General features: G+C 41.0%; 1 protein-coding gene and 1 long non-coding RNA gene across 4 annotated transcripts in view; one reads left to right on the top strand and one right to left on the bottom strand.

Moving 5' to 3' along the window:
* Positions 1 to 14,607, top strand: part of gnao1a (guanine nucleotide binding protein (G protein), alpha activating activity polypeptide O, a) — a 113,166-nt gene extending 98,559 nt beyond the window's left edge. For 2 of the 3 annotated variants that reach the window (XM_037766625.1, XM_037766627.1), the window contains exons 7-8: positions 8,170 to 8,323; positions 11,628 to 14,607. In XM_037766625.1, the coding sequence (XP_037622553.1) occupies positions 8,170 to 8,323; positions 11,628 to 11,815 (342 nt within the window). In that variant the 3' untranslated portion in view covers positions 11,816 to 14,607. Of the gene's footprint in view, positions 1 to 901; positions 7,477 to 8,169; positions 8,324 to 11,627 lie in introns of those variants that run through there. The other variant, XM_037766626.1, reaches the window with a different exon arrangement.
* An 11,782-nt stretch (positions 14,608 to 26,389) lies between these two features.
* On the bottom strand, positions 26,390 to 27,427 carry LOC119486540. The gene is made up of 3 exons (XR_005206549.1): positions 27,230 to 27,427; positions 26,998 to 27,134; positions 26,390 to 26,626 (listed from the first exon to the last, which is right to left on the bottom strand). It is a non-coding gene; the product is annotated as an uncharacterized LOC119486540 (long non-coding RNA).
* Between the last annotated feature and the right edge of the window lie 542 nt (positions 27,428 to 27,969).

Below are 27,969 nucleotides of genomic sequence, written 5' to 3'. Positions count from 1 at the left end.
AAGAGAAAATGAGAGATAAGACAACACAGGGGGAAACAACGTGAGAAAGCCAGAGTGTGAGAAAAAAATAGACAAAGCAAGACTGTGGGAAAGCAACATGGAGAGAGACCAAAACACAGAGACTGTGAGAAAGAGAGAATTAGGATTCCAAACCTGTTTCCTCTCCTCCTCCTCTTCTTCTCTTCATCCTTTTACATGGCCAGACTTCGAGCCTTTTCTGATGAAGCCGCCGCTGAAGCAGACAGACAAACCACAGTGCCGCTGATGGCTGAGAGCCAAGTAGATGTTAGTGACACTTTGAGCAAAAATTACTCCACTGAGATCGGACTCATTCCAACAGCGTTACAACAAATTAAAGCTCTTGATTGAATCCACTGCATGGCAAGTGCTTGCATTACAAGCAGAACTAACTCTCACAGTTTATAATGGACTTGAACTGAAAGGTCATACATTAGATTTGGCACTGCTGTAAAATGAATCAGTATACAATACGAGCAATAGTTCCAACCTTTCGCTTCTAAGACCTCACATCTGTCAGTCTTGTTCTGTTGCTGTATAAAGACTTTGATAAATTGGCAGTACTCAGAAACTGGCAGACTTTGCCAACAATACCAAGACATAACATTTTCCATCGCATTTCATTTGTCACCTTTCCATTTTGTCTGAAAAAGTTGTCCATGTATCATATTTATTACAGCTTGGCTAGCAGTAAGCACAGCCCTCCGTACACCTCAGCAGAATGTGTGCTGAGCTAGAGAGCCAAAGGTTATGTTTTCATAAAATATCAGAAAATAGTGCTGATACAGGAAATGTAGGATAGCCCACTGATATATACAGCTTTTAAGCCTCCACTTAACTCCCACTCTTTTTAACCTCTCTCTCTATGTGCCTCTCTCCTCAGGTCCAGACACTTACTTGGACGGAATAGACCACATTAAGTCTCAGTACGAGAGCAAGAACAAGTCGCCCAGCAAAGAGGTCTACTCCCATGTGACCTGCGCTACAGACACCAACAACATCCAGTTTGTCTTTGATGCTGTCACTGATGTCATCATAGCAAATAACCTGCGGGGTTGTGGCCTCTACTGATGATTCTGTTAAATGTTAGCCAATGGATGAAGGACGTGTGACTTGTGTTTACCTACCAGTTTGTACCGCATAGGATATGTGGCCCATATCAGTGATGTCATCAGTCAAATAAGGGGTTTGGGCTGTGTTCGTGATGGTGCCATACTGCTTTACCGTAAGAATGAATTGATTGGTTGAGTGGTTGGTTGGTTAGTTGGTTGAGACTTCTTTTAATGTATTTGCGTTTCTCAGTTCCTCCTAAAGAAGAACTAACGGCAAATTCCAGTAACTTTGTGCATTTAATCGTACCGAGACACCAAATATTTTGCTGGTGTGCTGCAGAAATGTTGCACAATACCTACAGTCGACTCTCCAGGGATGCAAGGTTCCTGAGACTTGTTTGTACATGCAGTAGTGCCTTACTAGACTGATTACTAATTAACTAGAGCCATCGTAGGGGTTCACCTAACTGGTATAATGTGAATCACTCCTTTATCCCAAAATATTTCTAATCATTTTCAAATAAATTTGAGCTGTCACTCCTCTCGTGCCTCAATCACATGAAGTGCCAATGTGAAAGTGAATATATTAGTATGTTTTTTTAACTAGTCAGGGTCAAATTCAGTTCACTCTCAGTTTACGTCAGAAAGATGAGCATGAGATATTAAACTGTCGACAAGGTTATGTCCAGTTTACTAATCATCAGCAAAACAAAAATGCATTTCTATATATTTTTGCAAAATAGCTTTTGTGCACACCTCCTTCTTTATGTTGTTTGTGTTTTGTGCGGCGCATTTGCACGGGATGAACAAAGTCTGTAGTTTACTAAAAATGTTTGACATTATCCCCCGGATATGATGTCGAGGCTCTGCGTAACAATCCGGAAAAAAGCAGAGAAAACAAAAACATCTTGGAAAAAATAAATTGGCCCCCAAATCACAGAGATGCAGATTCGCACAGGACTAATATTATCACATGACCTCTGTGTTTGGCGAAATATGATAGGTAATTTAGTAGGTGGAATCTTTACTTGGCAAATTACGGACATGGCCGGTTCACATGGGATTAAGATCACAGACGACCTCTTTAATTATTACATGACTAGAGGTCCCCAGGTAATACTAGTCCCCTGCAAAAAGGGTTTTACACCATTATTAGATACATGTTACTGAAATAAAAATATACTTAAAAAAATAACATGTTATGGTAATTTGTTAGTTTTAATTATTTATTAAATAATTTCAGATTGTATTATTTTCTGTATTTTATCGTAGTCTTTATGTTTTTTATTTAGTCATAATAATATGTCTAGTTATGATAATGTCTTATTCATTGCCCACTTTGTAGTTCCATATTAAACAGTGTGACAACTTGCTAATCATAATGATTCAACAAGTAGGACCAATTGATAACAGTATCCGTTCATCTCGCCTTGTCACGTCTCACGTCAGCGTCCATACAGCAAAAATGTTCTAAGTCACATTTCTCTTTTTTTACTGCATTTTAAATTGATGTTACTTATGTTGACTAGTTCAGATCTTAAAGTCCCTATGTATGTGTAGAATTTGAACATTTCTGACCTTGGCAGCTCCTAGTGGTAGTAACAAAAAGACACTGTGGTAACACCCACAATGAGTGATTGTTCCAATTTTGACTAGGCTTGTCTCATTTTTCTACAATTAAAAACTCATGCCATTATACCATACATAATTTGAAAAATGTTATAATCACATACACATTTAAGAAGAAACTGAAATTATTAAAAAAATATATTTAATTTATATTTTGTAGAGTCATTTGACTTAAAGCATAGACATGGCCGTTGGCACTTCAGTAATATTGTCGAAAACTGTACAGCGTCGGTCATGGTTTGAGCGATCTCGGAACCCATCGGCTATTGGTCTGACGACGGTAAGCCTCCGGGGGCAATCTCCAATATTTCTGGGGTTCCACTGTAGCCAGCGGATAGCTGGGCCAAGACTTACTCCTCTGTGCACTGCTCATTGTTTACAGTCCGATTAGCAACTTGAGACACTATAATGGCGTTGGAGTTGAGAGATGACATCTACGACCAGGTTGTTTCACAAGTAGCCAGTTTACACTCAGTTAACAGTTTATTTTTAGCTAATTAAAAACAAAATCGTCGTCAGCCAGTGGGTTTCAAGATTGCATTTTGACCAATGCGTTCCGCTTCTTTTCTCTCACACAGACCTGCATGCAACCAAAGCCCGCTCAAACGTGATTGGTCCATTCTACTCGGACTATAAACAGAAACCAGAACGCTTCCAATGCCAAAATCTTGTACCGTTGCCTACAGATTCTGCATTCATATGCAAATATCTATTTATAGAGATGATGGTTGCTTATCATTTTATTGTAAACTACCCAGCAGGAGTTCATTCAGCAGAACTGATTTGTGTGTTTCCTTGTTGCAAATGAATAGCGTCATCAGTGTTTTGGCCTTGGATGCTTTTCATTTGAGAGTAAATTAGCTTTTGTTACCTATAGAAAGATGTGATTAAAATTGTCTCTTTGTAATGTAATCTTTTGATCAAAGTTAGAAGAGGTAAGCAGTATAATTTGTTTTCCCCTTTACTTTAAATATAGTTATTTGAATTTATAGCAAGGAAGTTGCTATTTATTCTGCCATCATCCGTCATCCCTGTGGATGTCACCTCCGGTCGTATTTTAGGATTGATTTTCCGAGCTCTCCTATTACAGCATTCATGGGTCCACTATAAAATCACTTTAAATGAAAAGCTACATGAGGTAGTGTTCTGACTCAACCAGACTGTTCCCAGATAATGCTTCAAAGGAAGCATTGATTTTATGGGGCCCTGGGGCCGCATCCATTGTGTGGGGTTGTACAGTGTAATATCCCTATTGTACACCTATCTGCCTTAAAAAGCCAGAGGTTGGCTTTGAAAGATTGTGTGTTGGTAAGTACATATAGTCCGCTGGGACTAGACTGTCAACCTTGTGACTATTATTTCAGCCCCGATGTTTTGCTTTCTGCTCCAGAGTTCCATTTCTGCTGGACAGTAGTCGTCCCAGAGCTGCTGTAGGGTTGAGGTTGGATGTAGTGCACAGCTTAGTTGAACTGAAAAGTGGTGTGTGCAGTTTGTGTGAACAATTCAAATTTTGAGCCTTGACATTAAAGCCAAAGAGATGCATTTAATACCAGGAAAATATCCTCAGCTCCTCCCTTCTCTCTTTATAAGCAACAGTTTACAGCAGAATATAGAAACAGAACTCTGCTTTACTGGTACGAGTGCTCTCTGGCAAACAGAGGTAGAGAGTTGCGTTATTTATTTATGAGCAGGGCATTTGCTTCATTCCACTCTTCCCTCCACACTCGAAACTACGAGGGCGTGTCTTCACCCGCTGCTCAAAGCTGCCATTTTTTTAAAAAAACAGGTAGATGATGTCATCAGCTCTTCCTACCACATCTGTGCCAACTTTCCCTAATTAGAGAGCTGCCTAAGGCTGTTGATCAGCCTGCATCGTGTGTGTATCTGTCTGTGTATTTGTGTGTGTTTTACGATTGTATATAGTTACCTACATGTGTGTCTGTTGATAGTACAGGAAAGGTCAGTGTGTGTGTGTGTGGGTCGGTGTGTGTTTGTGGGTCGGTGTGTGTGTGTGCGTGCGCGTGCCTGTATATATTGTGTGAGAGACAACATCAGCCCATGGGGGGTTGTGTGTGGTGGAGTCAGTATCTGTGGATTAATTACCCAGAAGGCACCTGTCTACCCTTTCCACACATAGGCCCTTAACACACATACATGTGCATACACACACACTGAAGACACAAACGCACCCATGAAACTTCAAAATGTCACCTTACTTGCCCGTGCCAAATAATACAACCATATCCAACCAAAGAGCCTCAGATGCTTTTTGGTTCTTTTGCCAAACATGAAGCCTGCTGCTGAAGGCTTTTGGTTTATAATCTTCTCCTTCGATTTATAACATTTTAATTATAGAAAGCGAAAGTAAAATGATCCGACTGCATCGCCTTTGGAGATATGACTTTAAATGTACATGAAACATCAAAAGGTATTGTCCTGAAATGATGTAAAAATAAGTCCACATAAAAGATGTCTATGAATTCACTTCTTTATTTCACTCAGCGGTTACATTGTGCAGGGAAAACCAGTTTTATTTGTAATTTGCATAGAAGCCAAACAAATATTTCACATCAATATGATGAGTATCTGTGCTTAGTGCTTAAATTTGGGGGTTATTTTAAATGCACTTCACAGAAAAGACAAAACAAACTATCTTACACTTGCATAGTAGAATTATGCCCTTGCACAATTAAATTAGAGTAATGTTCTAGCCCCCCTAATGCCCTGCCACTGTACACCTGTTTAATTCAGCACTTGTTGTATGAATAATTTGAGCATCATTCTCACTTAATGCAGGACTCCCCCCGCCTAAATCAGTTTGGTTTTTTTTATATATACATTAATGTCCCTATTTTTATGCCTGAAAGCCTAGAGAGTAGCCAGCAGTAGACATGTCGCTGTGGAACAATGGGCTGGTGAAATTTTCATCCACAGTAAGTTAGCAAGCTTCAATTCACATGCAGCTAAAAGGACATGCCTACATTTCGATTTGCCCTCGGGGTGGCTAAAGCAGCATGCTGTACTGTTGGAGCTTTGTCTTCCATCTTCTTTCATGCCCGTGTTAACCTCAGGCAGTGCACAGAGCAAGATGTATCCATGTTCCTGCTGTACAGATTATTCAGTGTCATATCAGATGCAGTTGAAAGTGAATTTAAAGGACCATAAATGTGCTTTTGCATGTTTAAATCAATCGCTACACATAACATACAGTAAACCATAGTATTTTCTTTGGTTAACCTTCAATTTACGCAGTATTGAAATCACCTTGCAGACACCTGAAACATAATTTTTGTGTCAAAGTTCACCAAAATGTAACTTAGACACGTTTTTTTTTTTTTACTCGGCCTCTGTGAGAGAGTCCACTAATTGTTGTGGTTCCATTGGGATGAATTGATTTCGCTGTGCATTTAGCCATTTTAAATGCAGGTATTGTATACCAGGATATTTAGTAAATGGACCAAAACATTCCCGCTGTGCATTAAAAGTAACCACAACCACCTTTTCTTTGACATGAGTTATGGTATAAATGTGTAAAATTAGATTGGAGGAGAGAAGTTTGATTAAGGACTCTACTTGCATCTTTGGTAAACTGAACTCTCATTTCATTGATGAGGGCAGACATAAAATTAGAAAATTGTAGTCCTACAAGAGCCAATGTGTCTCACATCACATCACCTCTCTCTCAATTAAATTTCAAAGATGCTTTATTGAAAAATCCCATTGACGTTTTGTCAAGGGAACCCAGGGCGATGCTAACTCCCTGGTTGGCCTACAAAAACACGTCATCCCTGCAGCACTCTATAATAGCTCTAAAACGACAGATGGAGAAGTGACATCAGCGGGCGAGGCTGAGAGTATAGTGGGTAACAGTTTATGTCCTGTTTCAGTCCCAACGATAAACTCCTGTTCCTACTCCCCGAAGATATTTGTGGGTAATGTAGTCTGACTTCATGCTAGAGAGTGTTTATGGGTAATAGTGTTTTGTTTTTTTTACGTGAATGGGTCTTACGTGAATAATACAATCAGTGGTTCATTCAGGTAACAAAGGTCCTAGTTGATCTGGGCAGCAGGTGGTGGCACAAAAGAAATGTTAGCACCATGTGCCAATTCAATGCCTTAGCAACATAAACAACTTCTTAAATCCCACAATGGCAGCCAAACGATTTTGACTTAATTTTGATCTCATGTTAGAGATAAAGGAGCTCCTGTGGTGTCTTTTTGCTGAGTTATTTATGCTTCAAATTTAGAAGGAGAGTTTTGCCTGTAAATGCTTTTGGGTAGTCTTATAATATGTTCCACTCGATAAAATGAGCACTAAAGCCTCTGCAGAGCCAGGGAGATCCCGCTCTACTGCTGGACTTGGAGAGGATTCAGGAAGCCGCAGGGCACAGGACCGTAATGAACTAGTGTAGAACTAAGGAGGCCGAGTATGAGCTGGTGAGAGCCCTTGCTCTCATCATGCTCTCAACCCTTACTGCTGCAACTTTTTCAGCCTTCAACCCTCCAACGTTCAAAATCATTTAACCCCCCTCTGTCAATACCAACCACCGTCCTTTCTATACTGTACAGATCACTTACAGCAAATCTACAAACCTGTTTATTGTGTATTTGCGTGTGTGTGTGTACAGTATGTATGAATGTGTGCGTGTAGTGTATTTTACTGAGCACTGTAAGTAAAATACATCTGCTGTAACTCCCTCACTGCTGTGATAATTTATTGAAAGTTGTATTTATACATACGAGAAATGGCAATAAAGCACCACCACTTGATACGTGTGATTATTTTCCTGACCTAATTATTTTGTTTCTGTGCTGTGTGTGTTTGTGTGTGTTTGTTGATTATTTTGTTCTCCTTCCCTCTCAATTTCTGTGTTTTCCTAAACTGATTATTTATTGTGAATGTTGGAAAGAATTCTCTGAACAGGAACCACTTTACAAACCAACACCGCCACTGTTTCTTGTTGGTGTGTGTGTGTGTGTGTGTGTGTGTGTGCGTGCGTGCGTGCGTGCGTGCGTGCGTGCGTGTGTGAGACAAAGAAATCACTCCTCAGTCGGTATCTTTGTCTGACTGCATAACATGCATGCAGAAGATGCACAAGCAGAAAATGTTGATGACTGTATCTTCCCTTTCTACTCTCCGCTCTCCTTTACTAAAGTTTTAATTGGAAAGAGAGAGAGGGGTGTGTGTTGTTGTCGACTTTGAACTCTGGCCATAACAATGATATTCTTTCTTCAGTTACTGTTTTAGATTGGTTATAACTTTAACTTTTCTCTTCTTTCCTCTCTTTATCATCATCCATTACAATTTTCTCCCCGTCTTTTCTTTTTTTTCCCCCTCCTTGTCATCTCTTTCTCCTCTCCTCCTCTTCCTTTCACCTGTTCCCTTAATCTCTAATCTCATCCTCCTTCTTTTGTTTCATTCTTTCCCATCCCTTTCTTTCTCCCGCTCTTCTTCTGTCCTCCTCCGCAGAATCGTATGCACGAGTCTCTGATGCTGTTCGACTCGATCTGCAACAACAAGTTCTTCATCGACACCTCCATCATTCTCTTCCTCAACAAGAAGGATCTGTTCGCAGAGAAGATCAAGAAGTCTGCACTCAGCATCTGCTTCCCCGAATACACAGGTACAAAAGAAAAAAGAATTGTTAATTTTCCCAAGTTGCATGGGTGAGAAATAGCAGCTCCCAAAACACGTAAGCAGCGACGAAACCTGACAGGTGCACAGAATTGATTTCTTAGAGAACACAAAAAGCTGCTGCCAACCAGTGAAACTGAATCCAATTACGTAGGACAGAAAAAGAGCCTGATGTACCATAAATTGACTGATCAATATGCTAGGGTATAAAATTAGAAAAACATAACAAAAACACAGCTGTGATATTTCAGCTTAGCCCACATTACTGAGGAAAGAGGTTTACAGGGCTGTTCATCTGCAGACTAGTACAAAATAGGACCACTATGACATACAGGTCAGTCAAAATGTATCTTTAGTGCAGTTTTAAAGGAATAGTTCTGCTGGAAAATACGCTTCTTCACTTTCTTGTTGAACGTTCGATGAGAAGGTTGATACCACTCTCATGCCTGTTTGTTAAATATGTAGCTGGAGCCAGCAGCCGGTTAGCATAGCTTAGCATTAAGACTGGGAACAGGGGGAAATAGCTGTCCTGGCTCCGTCCAAAGGTAACAAAATACACCTACCAGCACCTCTGAAGTTCAGTAATTAACCTGTTCTATCTTGTTTGTTTAATCCATACAAAACTAGAAAAACAACAATTCCAACAGAAAGTTTGACACATAACCCCCCCCTGTATTTTTAGAAGTTTTTTGTAGGGATTACTTAACGACACATAACGTGTTAATTAATGAGTTTTAATTGTGTTTGGCAGATTTTATTATATGTGGATGGAGCCTAGGCTTGTTCCCCTTTCTTGTTCCTAGTCTTTATGCTAAGCTAAGCTAACTGGCTGTAGCTTGATATTTACCGTACAGACCGAAGACTGTTTATATAGATGGACGATGCGCCCCACTGTACAAAAGTGAAGCCAAAATATCCCAGCTACGGGGGCTGCCGTCTTGAGATTTTGACGTCATTTGGTGCCAGAGTCTGCGCAGAAGTGATCGGGGGGGCTTGAGCCGCGGTATTGAGGTCCCGCCCACACACCCACCCGAGCCAATCACAAGCCGAGCCGCTTGTTAGCGTGAGCCACTTAGCTGCTACGTTATCACCACGGTAGCTGTTTGGCTAGAAAGACACATCAACTAACAATAAATATCTCCATAACTAAATTTATGATCAAATTGACACTATTACACAGACTCGTGACGGTTATGGAAAGTTAAAATAACATCTCCTCTCTCGTACGTTTCCCGAGCCTCCGGCTGCACGACTACCTCCCTCAGAGCAGCTGTCAATCACAGCTGCCAAATTATGACGTCTCACCCCCTTTTTACAGCATCAAATAACTAGTAGAAACCAAACTTATAAGAAAATTGAACCCTTGAACAACATCAGCGTGATAAGAACTACCTAAAATGACAGAAAAAGTCTTTGGGAGAAATGTATTTGACGAGTACTTTGATTTTTTTTGTTTGGCCCATGTCCCATCCGCTAACATGGAGGGAGCGGGATTTATGACCTATACTGCAGCCAACCACCAGGGGGCGATCCAGATGTTTTGGCTTCACTTTTGGGGGGCTGTCATGTCGTCCATCTTTATATACAGTCTATGGTTTCAGGAGGAAACAAATGAACATATTTCCCAACATGTCAAACTATCCCTTTGACTTAAAATCTTAAGTATTAAAACTGCCTGAAAGCCAATATTAAGAGGCTGAAATTTAGGTAATACTATATGTGTCAGGGGTAAAGAGAGGAGCACTAGTTTAAAAGAGATGATGTAAACGTATGAATGACTACCAGCTGTCTGATCTTAATGTGAGGCACAGTAGCTTTCTAAAAACCCCTCCTGTGTTTCTGGCCACTGATTGATACAGCAGATTATTTTGTTCTGCATTGTACCTCCAGAGCTGCGAGGACATTAACTGTCACTGAGTTGAAACCTTTCTGAGAGATGTGGCATTTTTTTAATCAAAGCAGCTGTTTACAGCATTGAGTCAGTTTGAATTATCAGGTGTTAGCAGGAGAGATAGCAGAAACCAAACGTTTGATGTCGCCTAATTGAAGAACGGTGAACTCCTCAGTTTGAAGAGCGCGATATGAAGATTTACTTTACTGTGTTTAAAAGGATAGCCGAGAAGTAGTGAGAGGAGACGGGAGAGAGAGAGGGAAGCAAACGAGAGGCTGAAATAGAAGCTATGATGGGGAGAAAAAAGGAGGCAGAGTTGTTCATGTGGAGGTGAGAGTCAGATGTAGCCGTGGCAGTGAAAAGGAAGGGATTGGGAGTCAGAGAGCAGGAGACAGTCACGCTTGGTCAGCCATGAAGAGAGAAGAGAGGAGATGGCAAGTGAGAGCTGTCTCCTGCCCTCTTCACACACACGCAGCTCTCTGAGACACTCCTATTCGTTTCTGTCTCTCATGCTTTACTTATTTTCTAACTGCCTTGATAATCACAGTAAGTCTATCTGACATGTTGCATCTCTTTTCCCCTCCCCTTCCCGTGAGAAGCCTTTGAGAATAATGTTTGAAACCTATGCAATAAAAGTAAATCAACTGGGGAAAAGTATTATTATTATTATTATTATTATTATTATTATTATTATCATTATTAAGTAGTAGTATTAACCTCATGTCTTGTTCAATTTAAGAATTAAGAAGACATGGAAGGAACTTGTAACTGATCTAATAAGAGCTGCTCTGTAGACAGAGGTGGATGTTTGTCAAACTGCTGTGGAAGAAAGTCTCTCATTTTCTTCAGACTCTGCCGGTCCTTTATTCTGTACATTATATTAGAAATCTGCTCAGACATTTGCTGAAATGTCAGGCAGAAGATGGTCAGAAGCAGCCGATGTCAATGCCATGTCTGGTAAACTGGTCTTTCAAACTCAAATTTGCTTCTCCAGAGCCATCATCAGGGAGCGTCTCTGTGGTTTCTTCTCATTTGGCGTGAGAATGCAGAATGAGAGCCTGAAAGCAGGTGTCCCACACCAAAAACTGAAAGTTAGCAACCCTACTTAACAGTCATATTAATGTAATAATGGCTTTTCAAGGTGGTAATATAACTACAACAGTTATGCGGTCATGTTAATAAGGTTTGGAAAGGCATCTTTCAGTACATAGTCTTCAGCATGCGAACACACAGGCGCGCACACACACATGCTAAAAATCCCAGAGGCCTGAGAAACAGGAGCAGAATTCCCGGGAAATATTGGGATCTCTGTTGGTGGCATTCAACCGTGGCGTAAAATCAATTCTATTGTATGAGAATTGCATCATCTGTGATTTTCTCCGTCTCCCTCTTCTCTCTCCAGGACCCAATACCTATGAGGACGCGGCAGCTTACATCCAAGCACAGTTCGAGAGCAAGAATCGCTCTCCAAATAAGGAAATCTACTGTCACTTGACCTGCGCCACGGATACAGGGAACATCCAGGTTGTGTTTGACGCCGTGACCGACATCATCATCGCCAACAACCTCCGAGGGTGTGGCTTGTACTGAGCGTACCCACACACCCCCGTAATGTCCTCCCCCCCTTTTGTCCCCTCTTCTCTCTCGCCCCTCCTGTCCTCCGCCCCCCTCTGCGTTCCTGTTCCTTTGACACTGCTGTGGAAATGGTGATGATGACGATGATGATTCTGCTGATTATTTAAAGAAAAAAGAAAGAAAAATGCAACTAGGTACATATTAATAATGAGGATAATTTAAAAAAAAAATAGGCATACGTATATATAAATATATATATAAATATATATATATAATGTTTTTAGTTCTTGTCTCTTCTCTTCGCGCTCCGACTTCTCCTCCTGATGTTCTTTGGCCCGCTGCCAAGCAAACAGATTTGTTTTAGTAGAAAACACGAAACCCTGAAGCCTTGAAAACTTCTTGAACAAAGTCAATGAAAGCCTCCGTTCCCCATTCTACTCTCTTTTTCTTTCTCAGCTGTCTTTTGTTGTTAACAAAAACAAAACCTGTACTTTTTTTTGGCAGATTTTTTTTTTATTATTATTATTACTATGGATATGACTTCTGTTTTATTTTTGTTGATCGTGTGTATATTTATTACATGAGTATCAGTCTGTACACTGATTTTTATTCACATTTTGCCTCACCTTGACACCTTTTATTTGTGTATTATTTTGTTTGTTTTTTTGCTATAGTAGTGATTATGTAATAACAATTTTTTGCGGAAATATGTGAAAATGTCGATAGCACTAAAAAACATCAGACGGGTCGGCGAAAACCTTAAAAGAAACACTCGAGACCTGCTGAAACTGACAACACTGATTTTAACATTAGTCTTTTGTTTACATTAGCCAAGACGTTTTAAGATGTTTGTTGTCAATTTCCTTTTTGTTTTTGAGTAAGTTGTATCATTTTACTCCCTGCGATGCGGTTTTCATCGACAGGAAGTGAGGCTTCCTGTTTCCCAAACCTGGCCTTAGCCATTCGCCAACCGCCAGTCATGGCCGAGCCTGAGAGCCAATAGGAAATGTGCTAAACGTCCTATCAGTGCCATGAAACAGAGGTACTGTACTGTAGATAGCTACGCTTTTAGAAGCAAGTACACAACGTTATGACTCTACCTTCCTCACTGTTATAACCTCTAGACCTACTAACATTCTCCATGTAAGGAAACTCACTCCTGGTTTGATAATGGTTGATTAATTTGTTAATTTATTTATTGATTGATCGCCTGTCCTACACATACCACTCTCTCTCTCTCTCTCTCTCTCTCTCTCTCTCTCTCTCTCTCTCTCTCTCTCTTCATTTACACACCACCACCATGCCTTTACTTCTCTCACCTTCATCCATCTCTCTTTCTTTTTGCATGGCGCCCTGCCGTCCTGGTCCCTCCTTTCTTTCCAACCCAACTCTCCCCTCTCTCCCTCCCTTCTCTCCCCCTCTTCCTCCTAAAACCCTGACACAGATAGCATGAGATACTCAAGCCTTTGTATAAAGAGACCAGTTAATTCATAAAACTTAAAAAAAAAAAAAAAAAAAAAAAAGCTTCACATAGATGCTGTCGAGATAATAATAAAAAAAAAAAAAAAACATTCTAATAAAAATTGAAAAAGATAATTAAAAAAAGATGGAAAAAATACAAAAAAGACGGATAGCAGCAAAAGGAGAGCAATGATTGGTTCCTGAATGGGACGGAGCGGGGTCAAATATAAAAAAAAATGTGAGAGTCAGCGTTTCATTTGGGAGGCTTTGAAGAAGAAGTGTAGATTTTGGAATTCTTGCAGTAACACGTAGAATTCAAACAGTCAAAAAAACGACAAAAACATCGACACCTATAATAATAAATAAAACTAATGAACTTGGGTATTACAATATCGACAACAACGATCACTATGATCCTGTAATATTCTCAAAAGATGATCTTTCTTGTGCTTTGTAGCAATGAAACATTTTTTTTCTCTATATCCCCCTTTTTTAAAATAAAGATGTTTTGCAAAGGGTTTCAGTTTGACAGCGAGCTGATGTGGAGCCATGACGATTTCAGACTGACCCCGTGTTGTTGTAATGCTCTGAACTGTGCCCCACCCCCTTCTCCTTTTACCGTTTTGCCTGTTTCCCTGCATTAGAACCGTGTCCTCACTTTAGCCTGACTCAGAACGATTAAATATAATATTATAACAATATCTATTTTTTATTATTTCTGAAAAAAATGAACCACTTTTTTGGGGAGAGCACGTTTCTCGCTGCGTCCGCTAGTTAGGGACGCCGCATGTTCACACATCAACGCTGTATAAAATCATGCTCCTTTCTTCTTCTTCTCTGTCTCTTTTCAGTTTGACACACACCTTCCAGGTCTACAATGAAAAGCACAGTTCTTACGTCTCACACACACACACTCGCTCGCACTCACACGAACGCACACACAATAAGTAGATTTGGAAATTTGTTATCTGTTCATACCTAATCTATGTTACTCCTCATCGATCTATCTATCCATCTATCTATATTGCCTCTCTTTCTTGCCTTCTTGATTTCTAGTTTTGAAAAGAGAAAACAACTGTGTATAATGACATGATATACCTGTTTCTTTGGCATTCTGTTCCTGTTACCTTCATTATTTTTTTTATTTTTACCTCCTCTTTGTTCTGTTCTTTACCCAGTGAATGCTTTTTTCTGTGCAGCTTTTTTTTCTCTCTCTCTCTCTCTTTCTCTCCCTCTACTCCTCTTTAGTGAATGGTTGTTATTTCATGTGGGATGTCCGTGCTGGAAAAACCAATCGAATGTAGTGTTTACATTAAAAAGCCACTGTTTTCATGACTACAAAAAAACTCTTCTTGACTCTGAGTCATTCCATCACATCACTGTGTCCGTTTTTTTACTATAGACTGTATATAAGTAGTCATCGCGACATAACCCACTGGTTTCTGGACTGCCGTTTTGAAGCCTCAAGTTCTGCACAAGGCCTATTGAAGGAGGCTGGGTCACGCGTCATCAACGCGTCATATCTTTGGGGGTATAACACATGCGCAGTAAAATCTAGTCTGCCCTCGTCGAAATTGAGCCAATCGCAATGCACGACCGCAGCTTACACTGCGCATGTGTTATACCCCATACCCCAAATCCCATGTCCACCCGTGACCCAGCCTTCTTTCCATAGGCCTTGCTTCTGCATTTTGGCCATCGCCATCTTGGTTTTTGCAACCAGAAGTGACACGACAGGGTGGAGCTAAGCCCAACCGAACGCTGAATAAGACATTTTTAGGCAACCAAATCGTTACAATTACCTTTCGTAAACTGAAAACACACTGTGAAAGGGTTAAAGCTGTAGTTCAAACGGTATGAAAAGAATATTTGTCTCTCGCCGTTGACTACCGTACATATTTTTTCCGAACTAAGGTCCCATGGGGTCCACCGTAAGGGGATGGACTTCACCTCTCTATACAATCGGAGTTCTTCTTTTGCAACCGGTGCTGTCGCCTCCTGCTGGCTATTAGAAAGAATGCAAGTTTAAGGCACTTCCGCATTGCCTTGACTTCTCAGACCTCGGAGTCGCCTACTGGAGTGCCTTGGTATTTGAGTGGTTACAGTTCTACACTGTTCTCTGTCAAATAAAAGCAAAAATAAAAATCTTTCAAAAAAACAAATAGGTAGATGCCAGTGTCACAAATTGTAGACTTAATTTAACACCTGGTGAAATGCTCAGTCAGACGGCTCGCTAGCACCAAAAACATAATAACACCTCTGTAAACAGCTTGCCTACAGAAATGTAAAACACTTTCGACAACTGGCAATAAAATCAGCACAGTGCCAGAGCTGAAACCAAACCAGCTTTGGGATTATTATTGGTACACACTGTGACACCAAATGAGACGATGCTGATGATCTCTTTTAATTGTATTTTAATAAGCTCTCGCTGTTTACAGCTGGGCGTCCTATAGCCAGCAGCAGGCCTCCTGATACTGCTGCAGTCACAGAGGGAGAAAATTAATTAAATCAGGAGACAAAACTTACTATTGAGTTTGTAAAATATACCAGGCGAGTAACTTTTCAGCGACAACAGTTCCATCATAAATAGATGACATAGCCCATTGTTTTGCCTTTTTTTTACAGCTCTTGCGTTATCCTGAACGTGCACTGGGGATTATGTGTATGTTTCGATTATTACACCAAAAGTTACAGTTTTTAATGCCATCTGGAATATAGTGAGTTTAAATGAGCCCAGGAGGTTTGACTAATCCACTATCACAGTGGCCGCATGTTCGAATTGGCTGTCATTCCCATCAGCTATGATGACATTTTACTCACCAGCAATTTTTATTGCTAATTGGCGAGGCGGCAGCAACACTAGACACAGCTTTACAACCAATCATCCAAGCTGACAGACAACCAGGCGCAGTTTTACCCATGCTGGCGGTGTGAGTCTACAGAGAGCAATGTCTGTCTGTTGGCTCACCTCTTTGGTCCAGACTGAAATATCTCGAGCTGTTGGATGCATTGCCTTGAAATTTGGTTGAGACACTCATAGTCTCCAGACAATGTATCCTAATGACTTTGGTGAATCCCTGACTTTTCTTCTAGCGTCACCACAAGGTTGACATTTTGGGTTTTGAGTTAAATATCTCGACGACTTTTGGATGGATTGCTATTAAATTTGTAATGACATTAAAGGTAGGGTCTCGTAATGTTGCCAAACCAGCAAGAGTACACTTGATTTCAAAAATGGTCCAACCCAAAAACCCAGTCCAGTGTTGCCAACTCTTTTCCAATTAAATTAGCTAGCAGCACTAGCTCCAAAAGTCGCAAAATCTACGGAGAAAGTCGCTAAGTCAGCAACATTGACAGCCACTCCCCAAATTTTCATTATGAACGTAAACAACAAACATGGCTTGTTAGTACCCACAGCTGTCAAGCTAGCAGCCAGTGGAAGACTCTAATGAGTGCACGGACAGAGTGAATGCAGGCAGGCCGTCCAATAAATTGATTTAGGCTGAACAAAATGATTGTACGGGCTTATTACAGTCCTGCGACAGCCAAGGATAATTGATTTTTTTTAAATATTTTAAAAATGGCCGTTGTTCTCATACAGTGGAGGAAATAAGTATTTGATCCCTTGCCGATTTTGTAAGTTTACCCACTTACAAAGAAAGAACGGTCTATAATTTTAATGGTAGGTATATTTTAACAGTGAGAGACAGAATATAAAAAAAAAAAATCCAGAAAATCACATCATATAAAAGTTAAAAATTGATTTGCATTTGATTGTGGGAAATAAGTATTTGATCCCCTAGCAAAACATGACTCAGTACTTGGTGGAGAAACGTTGTTGGCAAGTCAGACGTTTCTTGTAGTTGGTCACCAGGTTTGCGCACATCTCAGGGGGGATTTTGGTCCACTCCTTTTTGCAGATCATCTCCAAATCCTTAAGGTTTCGAGGCTGTCGCTTGGCAACTCGAAGCTTCAGCTCCCTCCACAGATTTGATATGGACTTAAGGTCCGGAGACTGGCTAGGTCACTCCATGACCTTAATGTGCTTCTTCTTGAGCCACTCCTTTGCTGCCTTGGCCGTATGTTTTGGGTCATTGTCGTGCTGGAAGACCCATCCACGTCCCATTTTCAGTGTCCTGGCTGAGGGAAGGAGGTTGTCGCCCAACATTTCAAGGTACATGGCCCCGTCCATCCTCCCTTCGATGCGGTGAAGTCGTCCTGTCCCCGTAGCAGAGAAACACCCCCAAAACATAATGTTTCCACCTCCATGCTTGACAGTGGGGATGGTGTTCTTGGGGTTATAGTCAGCATTTCTCTTCCTCCAAACACGGCGAGTTGAGTTGATGCCAGAGAGCTTGATTTTGGTCTCATCTGACCACATCACCTTCTCCCAAGCCTTCTCTGAATCATTCAGGTGTTCATTGGCAAACAGACGGGCCTATACATGTTCCTTCTTGAGCAGGGGGACATTGCGGGCGCTGCAGGATTTTAATCCGTTACGGTGTAGTGTGTTACAAGTGGTTTTCTTGGTGATTGTGGTCCCAGCTGTCTTGCGATCATTAAGAAGTTCCTCCCGTGTAGTTCTGGGCTGATCCCTCACCTTTCTCATGATCATCGATACCCCACGAGACGAGATCTTGCGTGGAGCCCCAGACCGAGGGCGATTGATGGTCATTTTGTGTTTCTTCCATTTCCGAATAATGGCACCAACAGTTGTCTACTTCTCACAAAGCTGCTTGCTGATGGTCTTGTGGCCGATTCCAGTCTTGTGCAGGTCTACAATCTTGTCCCTGACGTCCTTAGACAGCCCTTTGGTCTTGCTCATGGTGGAGAGGTTGGAATCTGATTGTGGACAGGTGTCTTTTATACAGGTAATGAGTTGAGACAGTTGTCTTTTATACAGGTCACGAGTTGAGATTCGGAGTACTTTCTTAAAGCGAGAGGACTAATCTAACCGGTCTGTGGGGGACAGAATTCTTGTTGGTTGCTAGGGGATCAAATACTTATTTCCCACAATAAAATACAAATCAATTTATAACTTTTATATGATGTGATTTTCTGGATTTTTTTTTTATATTCTGTCTCTCGCTGTTAAAATATACCTACCATTAAAATTATAGACCGTTCTTTTCTTTGTAAGTGGGCAAACTTACAAAATCGGCAAGGGATCAAATACTTATTTCCTCCACTGTATGTCAAAGTTGCACCAGGAGTAGCTTGAGAAGATCTAATGGACGTTTAAAGTGCTCAGTTTTTTAAAAAAAGTCTTTCATTTTTTACTTCCGGATACGTGGTTTAGATAATGCTGTTAAGAAGTGTACTTAGAACGTATCATGATCGCTCATGTGGTTGCCCTGTGCATAACCTTGTACACCTCCATTAAGTGCTGTAATGCTGTTAAAGAGTAAACTGTTATCATAACGAGAAGGACGAACAGATCATACAAATAAGGAATTGTTCTTTTAAAGGGGATGGAAAACAGAAAAGCTTGAAAGAGTTTTCAAATATCTGTCTGTCATATAGCCTTGACACACACACACACACACACATACACACACACACACACACGATACACACACGATAACAGAGAGATACAAACATGTTGCTTCCTGTCCTCCCCACTGGGAGGAAGTCGTGAAGTTAGTTAAAAAAACAAACAAATAAACATACTTTTTCTATCCCGATCTCATACATTTTAAGTCTCACACACACACACACACTCTACTGGCTACTGGAGATAACTTCAACTAAGGCAACAATGAAACAAAGCATATAGGCTACATTCAGTTAAGAGAAGCTAGTGTTTATCTACTGTCTATTTGCTTTACACTATATATATATAAAGATTCCCACTTCTACACACACCGTACAGCTATCTGTTCCCGTCTTGATGACATGCTAATTTCATCTGTGTTGATAATGTGTATATCTGTCTGTACAATGCAGAAACACACTCACACATGGAGCAGCTGTCATGTCAGTACACTGACATAAAGCAGGGGAGTAATATTTTATGTACACACACTTCACTAGATAACACACACTCTGGCCACTTATAAGGTGCATTTCAACTACACTGCAGGTATTGTCGACATGAAACATCACACGCACTCACACAGAGATTGCAAAGAACCCCTGTCATGGCAGATAGAAGAGTACATGTGAGCTGGAGTGATAGGAGGCAGAGAGAGAGAGCGAGAGGTGGTGTCAAACAGTACTCATTCACACATGAAGAGAGAGAGGAGTCTTTCATCCTCGCTGCTGTGGCAGTAGCTGTAAGGAAAAGGCAGGTTCACGGGGTTCAAGCATATTACAGAGAGAGGAGGAGAGAGGCTGGGCTGATGGAGAGAGCCATCAGACAGCAACAGAGATGGAAGGAGGGTGAACGGAGAGAGAGGGATGGAGGAGGTGTAAGGATGTAAAGCTCTGAATCTTAGCTACTTGACTCTTTTTTTTTTAAATCATTCAGTTACTCTCCTTACCTCTACCTCTTTGTAGCTACAGTATATGCTCATTTACTATCATGTTTGTTTGTGAAGCATATACTGTATATACAGTAGGTGGATGGCACGTCTCCACTTCCTCACACTGTACAGAAGTGAAGCCAAAATATCTCAAGAGCTGCTATCTTGAGATTTTGAAGTCATTTGGAGCCAGAGTCTGCTCAGCAGTGATTGGGCAGTGGAGCCAAATGCAATCATGACGTCTCACCCTCTTTTTATAGCATCAAATAACGAATTAAAACCAAACTTATCAGAAAGATTAACACTTGAACATACATCAGCGTGATAAGAACTGCCTGTAATGAAAGAAACCATTTTTGGGAAAAAATTATTTGATGTATACTTTGACATTTTAGTTTGGGCCATGTCCAATTCGCTAACATGGAGGGGGCAGCCTTTATGGCGATCAAAATGTTTTGGCTTCACTTTTGGGGAGCTGTCAAGTCGTCCATCTTTATACACTGTGCGTTCCAATACCTGTACTACAATACTATTTAGTATGCCAGAAAAAGATTTAGTATGTCCCAATACATTATGTCAAATGCAGTATGCCATGAAATACCAGGATGTCCTACTACATCCGGTCGCATTTTGCAGTAGGCAAGCCAGTATGCTTTTTCTGTGCAGCGGATATATGAGCAAGAGGGTCAAATTCAAGGCACCATGTTATGAGGAAGTAGCATGTCCCAATTATATGCATACTGCATGCAGCAGTATGTACTTTGTAAGGGCAGCTGCAGTATGTACTAAATGTAAAAAGCTTGGTTCTGTCCAAAGTCTAAAAGTAAAACTACAAGCAACTTCAAAGCTCATTGATTGACATGTTCTATCTTGTTTGTTTAATCAGGTTACAGACGGAAAATTAAGAATGAGGTTTGTATGGTTTTAGGGGGAGCTACAAGTTGGAACAATTTCTTAACACTAAATGACCCTTAAGGCGGTCGTTTTTTATAATGCAAATTGGGTCAAACTGTAAAAACTACAAGCCTTTCAGCCCATAACTTTTCCTAATTGTGTGTTTTTCATGTTGTCTGAAGCCTAGAAGGTATTTAAATAACAATACAGTAGGCTACAAGTTATATATTAGTGTAGTTGTATTTTAGCATTGTGAAGTGAATTGGTCCGTTTGGTGGGAAATGTGCTGCAGCAGTGAATAAGTCAATGCGTATTATGAAAAAATATATAACGTTAAACATTGTAAATTGGCATGGGACATCGAGGAGGTTGCAGATCCTGTTTTGTTCTCTGTGATATTTTGTTTATTTCCCATCATTTCTAGTAACTTCCTCCAACAAATGCATTATTGATGTGCTTGTATGAAATATTGAGGCAGCTGTAGGGAGGGGGGGTGGGATTTCATGGAGGCTTGTTGTTGTTACAGTGAAGTTGCCAGGTTTGCTACCAGTGTTCCTGTACAGTGATTTATGTTACAAACTCTGTTCACCCACTGCATTTAGCAACCCAAGGCCATCCATACTTGGAGATGCTGCACAGAAGTCGTGGGCGAATGGGAGAAATATTATGTAGCATCTAGAAATACTTACAGTACGTAACTCCCCCTTAAAGGTATAATATGCAAGCATTTCCTAAAAAAAAAACAATGTATAGAGTGATACAAAAATAATCCCTCTCTATCATCACTTATGAGCCAGTATGTGTGTGGTGGTGTCTGTACAGTATGTAAAGAGACTTTAAACGCTCTGCATGTATTATCTCTTTTGCTGTGTCCGGGACTCCTCTGGGTGTCAGCAAAGTGGCTTTCTGCCCCGGGTGGGGGTGTAACCCCCAGCCAATAACAGGTCGTCAAATATCGCCGCTTTGTTACGTATGCCGAGTTTAACGCCGCTCCCTCTCTTCATTCACTCAATAGCTCGCTCGGCCATAGCTGCTCTCTCTCTCCCTCCCTCGCTCGTTGAGCCTGATAGGCCAACATTGAATGTCATGTTTACAAACAACAGCTGACAACTGTAACATATTATACCTTTAAACCACAGACTTTATATTTCTGTTTGAGTGCTTATTCAATTATTTTGTGAGCTTTAGAGGTGTTGGTTGACATATTTTCTTTATGCTAAGCTAGGCTAATTGGCTCCTGGCTCCAGCTTCATGTTTAAGTTACAAACATAAGAGTGGTATTAAGTTTCTCATCTAACTTGCAAAAAGGAGGCGAATAAGCATATTTCCCAAAATATTGTAGTAAGTACTTTATTTCATGAAAATACCTATGGTCATTTTATAAAGACAGAAAATAGGGAAGCCACAGCAGAAGAGAGGAGCAGATATTGATTATAGAAGGGTGACTGACAGGGAAAAATTAACTGATGAGCAGAGTGACTGACAGCTGCATTAAACAGTCGAGTGTCATGGATCTTAAATCCCAGTGACCTCACCTCCTCGCTGCCACTGAGATATTTTTAAATCCTTTGGAAAACATCAATGAATCATCATCAGGTGAAACAGAAGGTAACAGCAGTACCATCAGCTAACTGAGAGAGATACAGTGCCAACTTCACACATGGAAGTCATATTGAACAGGGCTGCGAGTGGAAAAGACTTTCATCCTTTTTTACTGAATAAAAAGCCCATAATTCAGTGGAAATGCTGCCCAGAACAGGCTCTTCCTCGCTGGGCTTTCTCTGCTTTAGAAACTAAACAGGCAACTGACATCCTACCACACAGCACTCTGTATGATATTATCTTGTCTCATGCCGCCTCGCATGTACTTTTGCACAACTCAGAGTAGTACAAACAGTCATTTTGCTGCGGGCGCACAGGAAAAAACAACCCACACTGATCATGATGAGTTCCAATACAAAATATTTTTTTCAAAGTTGCACAGGATGGAGGGAAATTAACATGTAATTCTCCTGCATAATTGTGTTCATGTGAATGACTCAGTGCATACTATTTAAAGCAGTACTTTTACATAATAGCCAACAGTACAGAGTAATACCTGAAATATGATGTTTATTGCCAGCCTGCAAGCTATTAGAAAGTGCCGACATTCATCAACATATGTTTGAGAAAGATTCTCCAGATTCGATGGCCTGACACCATAAACAACAACGAGCTTTGGCAGAGAACTTACCAACTTCCTGCAGATGAAGAAACCCCCAAAAGATGCTGGAAATGGATAGGTCACACATTCCGTAAGACTACATCAAACATCACTAGGCTTTTCAAGTTTCACTGACAACAACAACAAGAAAAATTGGATAAGCCTTTCAGCAGCAAAATGTACAAGGACACAGTTTTGGTTGTGTTGGCTCCAAAATCCAGCATATTGGATTTGAAATTAAACTATAGTCCCTTTACCACTGGACAGAAAGAAAAATCATTAACACCCACTAACATCTGGCTTTTGTCTTCAGTGGGAAAGGTTACAATCAGCATTCGTTCCCGGGACAAATAACTTTGCAGTAGTCATGGGTAGTTTTCTGCTCCAGCTCCAGTAATGGCAGTAGTGCTTGTAAACGCAACTCATAAATTGGCTGCTGGATTCCTCTGTATTCAAGACTGAAGTTTCACTCTTAATGTTAATAGGTGTACCATCTCAATGACAACAGAGCAAACTCCTATGATGTAGGCCATAACATACAGTTGAAAGCTCTGGTAAAAAAAAAAGTGGACCTTGTGATGAGCATCGTTTTTTATCAAATAATCAATATCATCATGTTTAAACGTATAGTTCTGTATTTTGGGAAATGCGCTTATTTACTTACTTGCCGAGAGTTGAATGGGAAGATCAATACCACTCTCATGTGTCTGTTGTATATGAATCCATATACCCGGTTTTGAGTTTGGCATTTTGGCTGTCGCCATCTTGTTTTTTGCGGTCGCCATCTTGTTTTTTGCAACCAGAAGTGACACGAGCTAAGCACAACCAAACACTGAATAAGACATTTTTAGGTGACCAAAATATTACAATTAACTTTCATGAACTGAAAACACACTGTAAAAGAGTTAAAGTTGAAAAGTTTAAAAAACAGACAACACCCAGACCGGACAACGCCGTGGTAGCGACCTGTTAATCACAAGGTAGCCACGCCCTAAAGCATCCCCTGCTTTATGGTCTATTTGACTCTAAATGGTACCATAAATTACTAAATGAACATCATGCTGTATTGAAGAAGACTTGAAACTAGTGACCATAAACTCATTTCAGTTTACAATGTTTACTGAGGTAATAAATCTTCAGTAGAAAGAGAGAAAGAGTCCCCCAGTAAAATCAGCACTGACTTGGAATAGGATACCTTGTGCTCTTGTTTGAGAGGCTAAGCTCCCCCTAAGGTGAAATCTTTTGCTGCCTCATAAGGTCACAGTTAGCTTTTTTGCTAGCATTGCTTTTTGATGCAGAAAAAGGCTGTGTAGTTTAGACTGAACATTTGAAGAGATTTAGGATGGAATGAAGAAGCAGAGAGGAAGACAGGGAGAAGAGAAGTGGGAGGGTGTAAGAAGAGCGATAGTGGGAGATGAGGATAGAGAGGGGGGTGAAGCTTATCGCCTGTCAGAGCCTTGCTATCATTTTTAAGGAGCCTGCACTGAGATCAAGCAGAATTAGCAATCATCATTCTTCTTGAGATGTTTAGCCAGGAACCTGTCTGTTTGATGACCCTGGCCCAGCAGGCCCACTACCAATGTTAATCCACTCAAGTACATTACACATTACACTTCATCTTTAAAGCAACTGTGACAGATTTTAGTTGTTTTTTTTCACAACACAGCCTACACTGCCCCAGCTGATCTTGCTCCTTTGCCTCCATCTTGTCAATACGTTTTTTAGACACAAGTGTCTTTTGTTGAGATTCTGAATTCACATCAGGTGAAACGCTTCGCACATAACCAGTGGTGGGTACCATTTCAAGCCTGTTACCAACCTCTGGAAAACCAGACTATTTATGACGATAGTTTGACACAAATTACCCCTGGATTCCACCAGGCGCAGCTTCGCCGCCCCAACCGCTGGAGCTGATCGCAGCCACTCTAGACAATGCTAATGAGTCGCAAAAGCGTCGCAGAAGCGTCGCAGAAGCGTCGCAGAAGCGTCGCAGAAGCGCCTCTCTGCTCCGCTCCACTAAGTGCCTAGTCTATTTTTGATGGAGCCGCAGCACGTTGCGCAAAGTGTCTCCTTCGCTGGTTCAGGGGATACAGCCCCCAAAACCTTCAAGTCTTTCAAGTAGGAGAAGAAATGCGAGCGTCCTCCTACAGGCACTGTATGTGAAATATAGTACGAAACACAGCCACAAATCATTGATCCATGTCATTCATAATGGGGCTTTTGACAGTATTAACTTTGTCTGTAGGTTATAGGACAACAAAGTAGGAAATAACAATAGACACAATTAAAACAGACAAAAATAGAAACCATTTAACTATGTTGCCTACTTTACTTATGGTAGAAGCACAAATATCATGGAAATCAACAAAATCTGCAGCGGCAGGTGGAAACCAGGGGTTGTGCATTGCTCATATATCACTATGTGCATGTGACTTGTGCATGTGATGTGAGGCTGGGTCATGCGTCATCAACGCGTCATATCTTTGGGGTACAACACATGTGCAGTCGAATCTAGTCAGCACTCGCCAAAATTGAGCCAATCGCAACGCACGACCGCAGCTTCGGTTACACTGCGCATGTGTTATACCCCATACCCGTGTCCGCCCGTGTCCCAGCCTCCTTCAATAGGCCTTGGTTGAATAGGCATGTTTCCAAGAAAACAAGGAGGGTGAAAAGAGGAGATGTCACTCGTCATCATCGCGTCATATTATTGAGGTATAACACATGCGCAGTCTGCACTTGCTGAAATTGAGCCAATAGCAACGCTCAACCGCAGCCTCTCTCAATAGGCCTTGCAAAAAAACGGTGTGTAACAAGCTTTAAGGGATGTTTTAATCTCGTTTGGTGGGTGTGTCAGAGGTGTTGCAGAATCAGCTGCAGCATGTATGTAAACCTTTCATATTAAAAAGGCATGTTTGCGTAACACAACAGGGTGTTCAAAGCACCACCGTTTCTGTTTCAATAAACATTTTGCTACGTTTTGTTGAGGCTGAATGCGCTCTAGGGCTGAGAGTGTATACACTTTCGACTCAGGACTTTATACAAATATTGGTAATTTTTAGGCTAAATACCAATAAATTATTTTGTGAAATAAACTGCTTCTTAATTTATTTATTTCACTGATAGTTATACTATGTATTAAAGATAAAATCATCCTTAACCCTTATGTTAAATTCATTATTTCCATTGAGTCATTGTTTTATTTGATGGAGTTGCTGCCCTGGCATTTGACCTTTGTGCACTCAAAAAAATTGACAACACCAAAGGCCAAGTGGTCTTGCCCCTATAATGATGAAATTCCAGACCAGATATCCGTCTGTCTTTGCTAATTAGCTGAGGCTAAAGGAACTAGTCACTGTTTCTCCTAAGCGTAATTGCTTTGTGCCCCACCCTCTCTCCGGTCTGACATGTGAGTGGTATCAATCTTCGAGTCTAACTCTTTGAAAGAAAGCCAAGCTATTCCTTTAACTCAACTTTTCATATTAGCCTCAATATGTGCCACAAAGATGAAATTAGCCTTTCACTTCATGATTTATCAGAATCCAAATTACATAACACACCCACATTTTAAGCTGCCAGTTTCACATCACTAGCCAGACTTCCTTTATTGTTTGTCCTGTACTATACATGGGCAAAGAGACCATAACATATGTGACATATTTAATATTGTTGAAATCAAAATTGAGTCCATGTGAGGCTCTGCTGTAATCCGTTAATGGTGATATTACTTTTGATTCAGTGATGCACTGTTGGCATTGGGACCACCCTTCCTGTTCAAAGGCAGCAGGCAACCACAGAAACCTGACAGGATATTCAAAGAGGAAGTTCAGTTGCAATCTGGCTTCAAGAGATTAGGTCACAGTTTGTTAACCCTTAGAGGTTTGATTAAAGATTAAAGTGTCTCCATGCATTCAGCTTCAGGAAATTACAGGTTTGAGGAATGGTTATTTTGTACTCATAAAGATATGTGTCGTTTTGTGGCATTTCGGGATTGTTCCTTTTAATGAACTGAACTGCAAAACTGTAGAAATGTATGCAGATGAAGAAGGTAGTGAGATCGTGATGTGGATGTTACAAAGACTAAAAGATCTTCCTGTCTCTCTCATTTATACATCCCCATCGCAAGCACAGGAACATAAGAAGGATTGCCCCTGGCACTAAATCGAGCCAACCTCTTTGCTCTCTGCTGTCTGCCCTTCCTCTTCTTCTTCTTCTTCTTCTTCTTCCCTCTCTCTCTCTGAAGTGGAACAGGTGACCCACCTTGTGGTGAGAGGAGGGCAATGCACCACCACGCCCTGTGATCATGCTGCTGAATGCAGTTCAAGCAGCCAAATACCAGTGTCGATTAGATGATGATACAGTAACACAAACTGTAAGTACCCACTCACTGTTACTGCTCAGTACCTCCTGATCTTATGTTGCTGCATCCCTTCCACCATCCCTCTCATTATCTCTATTTTCAGTCCTCTTTATTTCTTCTCTTACCCGTCGGTAGGTAGGTGGATAGATAGTGTCAATGCTACCAAATGTACACAGACACACACACACACGCACACACACACACGCACGCGCACGCACGCACGCACACACACACACACACACACACACACACACACACACACACACACACACACACACACACACACCAAAAGGATATTTATAGTGCTCTAGAACCAGTCTGTCTGTTGCTAGGATACCAGCCAGCCCAGAATTCTCAGGCATGCAGTTTAGCTTTGTTTACAAAAATGAGCATGTTCAGTATGTCTTACACACACACACACACGCACAAACGCGCACTCGCACACACACACACACACACACACACACACACACACACACACACACACTCACACACACACACGCACGCACACGCACACAGTCACACACACACACACACACACACACACACACACACACACACACACACACAGTCACACGCATAATTGAGATGGAGTCTGTGTCCAAACTGGAGTATCTCACAGGATCATTTTCACCACTCACACTGAGCTGACAGTAACCATAGTGAGAGAAAATGCTGACAGCATTTTTTTTTCAGGGTCTCTCAGTCTCTGGTTGCTATGGCAACTGCCCTGGCTTCTCAGCAGCATCCCCTGGGTAACAGAGGAAGGTGGCAGTGGGTAAAC

This window comes from Sebastes umbrosus, chromosome 4 (genome assembly GCF_015220745.1).
Source record: "Sebastes umbrosus isolate fSebUmb1 chromosome 4, fSebUmb1.pri, whole genome shotgun sequence".
NCBI classification, from domain to species: domain Eukaryota; kingdom Metazoa; phylum Chordata; class Actinopteri; order Perciformes; family Sebastidae; genus Sebastes; species Sebastes umbrosus.
This window is presented reverse-complemented; position numbering and strand designations above follow the sequence as displayed.